General features: G+C 49.6%; 1 protein-coding gene across 1 annotated transcript in view; it reads left to right on the top strand.

The window, feature by feature from the left end:
• thbs3a (thrombospondin 3a) overlaps nucleotides 1-5,000 on the top strand; it is a 23,118-nt gene that overhangs the window by 8,120 nt on the left and 9,998 nt on the right. Inside the window, exons 9-11 of the mRNA XM_053327939.1 lie at nucleotides 2,146-2,283; nucleotides 3,904-3,978; nucleotides 4,796-4,948. Coding sequence (XP_053183914.1) covers nucleotides 2,146-2,283; nucleotides 3,904-3,978; nucleotides 4,796-4,948 — 366 coding nt within the window. The remainder of the gene's footprint in view (nucleotides 1-2,145; nucleotides 2,284-3,903; nucleotides 3,979-4,795; nucleotides 4,949-5,000) is intronic.

Below are 5,000 nucleotides of genomic sequence, written 5' to 3'. Positions count from 1 at the left end.
AGACAACACCCAGACAACAACTAGAAAACAACCAGACAACACCCACACAACAACTAGACAACACCCAGACGACACCCAGACAACAACTAGACGACAACTAGACAACAACTAGACAACAACTAGACAACACCTAGACAACACCCAGACAACAACTAGACAACACCCAGACAACAACTAGACAACAACTACACAACAACCAGACAACACCCACACAACAACTAGACAACACCAAGACAACACCTAGACAACAACTAGACAACACCCAGACAACACCCACACAACAACTAGACAACAACTAGACAACACCAAGACAACACCCAGACCACAACTAGACAACACCCAGACAACACCTAGACAACAACTAGACAACACCCAGACAACAACTAGAAAACACCCAGACAACAACTAGACAACACCTAGACAACAACTAGACAACAACTAGACAACTAGACAACATCCAGACAACTAGACAACAACTAGACAACACCCAGACAACAACTAGACAACACCCAGGCAACAACCAGACAATAACTAGACAACACCCAGACCACAATTAGACAACAACCAGACAACACCCAGACAACACTCAGACAACAACTAGACAACACCCAGACCACAACTAGACAACACCCAGACAACACCCAGACAGCAACTAGACAACACCCAGACAGCAACTAGACAACACCCAGACAGCACCTAGACAACACCCAGACAACACCTAGACAACACCCAGACAACACATAGACAACACCAAGACAACACCCAGACAACAACTACACAACACCCAGACAACAACCAGACAATACCTATACAACACTCAGACAACTAGACAACATCTAGACAACACCCAGACAATTACTAGACAACAACTAGACAACACCTAGACAACAACTAGACAACACCCAGACAACAACTAGACAACAACTAGACAACACCCAGACAACAACTAGACAACACCGAGACAACAACTAGACAACATCTAGACAACACCCAGACAACTACTAGACAACACCCAGACAACAACCAGACAACACCTAGACAACACCCAGACAACACCCTGACAACACCTAGACAACAACTAGACAGCAACTAGACAACAACTAGACAACACCCAGACAACAACCAGACAACACCCAGACAACAACCAGACAACACCTAGACAACACCCAGACAACAACTAGACAACACCCAGACAACAACTAGACAACACCCAGACAACAACTAGACAACACCTAGACAACACCCAGACAACACCTAGACAACACCCCCACAACATCCAGATAACAACTAGACAACACCCAGACAACAACTAGACAACACCTAGACAACAACTAGACAACACCTAGACAACACCCAGACAACTAGACACCAACCAGACAACACCCAGACAACAACTAGACAACATCCAGACAACACCCAGACAACAACTAGACAACACCCAGACAACAACTAGACAACACCTAGACAACAACTAGACAACACCTAGACAACACCCAGACACCAACCAGACAACACCTAGACAACAACTAGACAACACCCAGACAACACCCCAACAACATCCAGATAACAACTAGACAACACCCAGACAACAACTAGACAACACCCAGACAACACCCTGACAACTAGACAACACCTATACAACAACTAGACAACACCCAGACAACACCCAGACAACAACTAGACAACACCCAGACAAAATCCAGACAACAACTAGACAACACCCAGACAACACCCAGACAACAACTAGACAACACCCAGACAACACCCAGACAACAACTAGACAACACCCAGACAACAACTAGACAACATCCAGACAACACCCAGACAACAACTAGACAACACCCAGACAACACCCAGACAACAACTAGACAACACCCAGACAACAACTAGACAACAACTAGACAACATCCAGACAACACCCAGACAACACCCAGACAACACCCAGACAACAACTAGACAACACCCAGACAACAACTAGACAACACCCAGACAACAACTAGACAACACCCAGACAACACCCAGACAACAACTAGACAACACCCAGACAACACCCAGACAACAACTAGACAACACCCAGACAACACCCAGACAACAACTAGACAACACCCAGACAACACCCAGACAACACCCCTCTCTCTCTTTCAGTGTGAGGTACAGCCCTGCTACTCTCCTTACGGCTGTGTGAACACTATGGGGGGGTTCAGTTGTCAGCCATGTCCTCCTGGCCTGTGGGGAGCGCCGATGGCTGGAACGGGATTGGACTATGCCAAGACACACAAGCAGGTGAGTGCGTTACAACAAACCAAACAAACAAACTAAGCTCTGTCTGCTAGCTGTGGGTGGAGAGGGGGGGGGGGTCCCTGCTGGGTGGGGGGGGGGGGGGTGTCCTCATGCCCCCCTCATGGAGGCAGTTAGTGACAGTGAGTCAGAGCTGGAGCTCATGTTTTGGTGGCAGTGCTCCTCCTGTTCCTCCTCTCACAGAGGAGCAGATAACGCTCCTGCTGCTGGGTCCTTGTCCAACTCTCCTGGTTCTCCTGGTGGAACGGCCGCTCTCCTGGTTCTCCTGGTACTCCTGGTTCTCCTGGTGGAACGGCCACTCTCCTGGTTCACCTGGTACTCCTGGTTCTCCTGGTGGAACAGCCACTCTCCTGGTTCTCCTGGTGGAATGGCCGCTCTCCTGGTGGAACGGCCGCTCTCCTGGTTCTCCTGGTACTCCTTGTTCTCCTGGTGGAACGGCCACTCTCCTGGTTCTCCTGGTGGAACGGCCGCTCTCATGGTTCTCCTGGTACTCCTGGTTCTCCTGGTGGAACGGCCGTTCTCCTGGTTCTTCTGGTGGAACGGCCGCTCTCCTGGTTCTCCTGGTACTCCTTGTTCTCCTGGTGGAACGGCCACTCTCCTGGTTCTCCTGGTGGAACGACCGCTCTCATGGTTCTCCTGGTACTCCTGGTTCTCCTGGTGGAACGGCCGTTCTCCTGGTTCTCCTGGTGGAACGGCCGCTCTCCTGGTTCTCCTGGTGGAACGGCCGCTATCCTGGTTTCTCCTGGTTCTCCTGGTGGAACGGCCGCTATCCTGGTTCTCCTGGTGGAACGGCCGCTATCCTGGTTTCTCCTGGTTCTCCTGGTGGAACGGCCGCTCTCCTGGTTTCTCCTGGTTCTCCTGGTGGAACGGCCGCTCTCCTGGTACTCCTTGTTCTCCTGGTACTCCTTGTTCTCCTGGTACTCCTGGTTTTCCTGGTTCTCCTGGCACTCTTGGTTCTGCTGGTTCTCCTGGTTCTCCTGGTACTCTTGGTTCTGCTGGTTCTCCTGGTACTCTTGGTTCTCCTGGTTTCTCCTGGTTCTCCTGGTTTCTCCTCCCTGCTCTTCACACTGTGCTGGCAGACACGTATGGATGTGTCCTCCTGGAGGAGCTGGACTAGCTGCAGGTAGCGCCTCATGCTAGCAGGAGAGACGAGGACGCTAGCAGAACACCAAACTAGAGAAGAAGCAGAGAGCAACCCCCCACCCCCACCACATGAGAGAGGGGCAGGGTGGGGGGGGTGTCTGGTTTTTGCCTCTCCATTGCACATAATCAATAAACTGATTGATCACCCTTAAGTTGAACTAAGCTGCTGTTATACTGACATCATTAAAGCTTTAAGGCTCCTTCATCTGTTTCAGCTGTCTACAATAATAACATGCTCTCTCTCTCTCTCTATGTCTCTCTCTGTCTCTCTCTCTCTCTCTCTCTCTCTCTATGTCTCTCTCTGTCTCTCTCTCTCTCTCTCTCTCTACCTCTCTCTCTCTCTCTGTCTCTCTCTCTGTCTCTCTCTCTCTCTCTCTCTCTCTCTCTCTGTCTCTCTCTCTCTGTCTCTCTCTCTCTCTCTCTCTCTCTGTCTCTCTCTGTCTCTCTCTCTCTGTCTCTCAGGAGTGTGGAGACATAGATGAGTGTTTAGAGCTACCTGATGCCTGTGTAATGAACTCTGTCTGCATCAACACTGTGGTGAGTTTATGTCTCGGTTACAATCTGCTGCTGTTAGAAAGCGTCTCTGCTCAGATCCAGTCTCATGGAAACAATGACAGAAGGAAACTATGACAGACATGTGAAGTGGAGCAGCTAACCATAGGAGATAATAACTGTTGTAACCTCACATACGTGTGTTCAAATGTAGGAAAAGGAAAAAGATAAATACTTACTAATACTAAAATAAATACTCTAGTAAAGTACGGACTACTCCACCTCTGATAAAACCAGAAGCAGCAGACACATGGACATGAAGGGTTAGGGTCTTTATGGACCTGTAGAGGGCAGCAGAGACAGTACTCAGACACTCAGTGTCTCACTGTCTCAGTGTCTCTGTGTCTCAGTGTCTCAGTGTCTCAGCGTCTCAGCGTCTCTGTGTCTCTGTGTCTCTGTGTCTCAGTGCCTCTGTGTCTCAGCGTCTCTGTGTCTCAGTGATTCAGTGTGTCTGTGTCTCAGTGTCTCTGTGTTTCAGTGTTTCAGTGTGTCTGTGTCTCTGTGTCTCAGTGTCTCAGCGTCTCAGCGTCTCTGTCTCTCTGTGTCTCAGTGTCTCTGTGTCTCAGTCACAGACTCGTCTCAGTGTCTCAGTGTCTCTGTGTCTCAGTGTCTCTGTGTCTCTGTGTCTCAGTGTCTCAGTCACAGACTCGTCTCTGTGTCTCTGTGTCTCTGTGTCTCTGTGTCTCTGTGTCTCTGTGTCTCTGTGTCTCAGTGTCTCTGTGTCTCAGTGTCTCAGGTAGGACAGCAGCGCCCTCTACTGTAATGATGGAAACATGCTTCTCTCTCTCTGCGTCTCTCTCAGGGCTCATTTAAGTGTGGAGGCTGTAAACCTGGTTTCCTTGGAAACCAGACATCAGGTTGCTTCCCGAGGAAGTCGTGTGCTACGTTGACCTTTAACCCCTGTGACAGCAACGCTCACTGCAGCATGGAGAGGAACGGAGAGGTTTCCTGTACGGTGAGTTTCCTCAGCATATATATAAGACATACTATATACATGGCACTGTTCC

The sequence above is a fragment of the Scomber japonicus genome, chromosome 10 (genome assembly GCF_027409825.1).
Source record: "Scomber japonicus isolate fScoJap1 chromosome 10, fScoJap1.pri, whole genome shotgun sequence".
NCBI classification, from domain to species: domain Eukaryota; kingdom Metazoa; phylum Chordata; class Actinopteri; order Scombriformes; family Scombridae; genus Scomber; species Scomber japonicus.
Note: the sequence above shows the minus strand (reverse complement) of the source record. Positions and strands in the feature narration are given on the sequence as shown.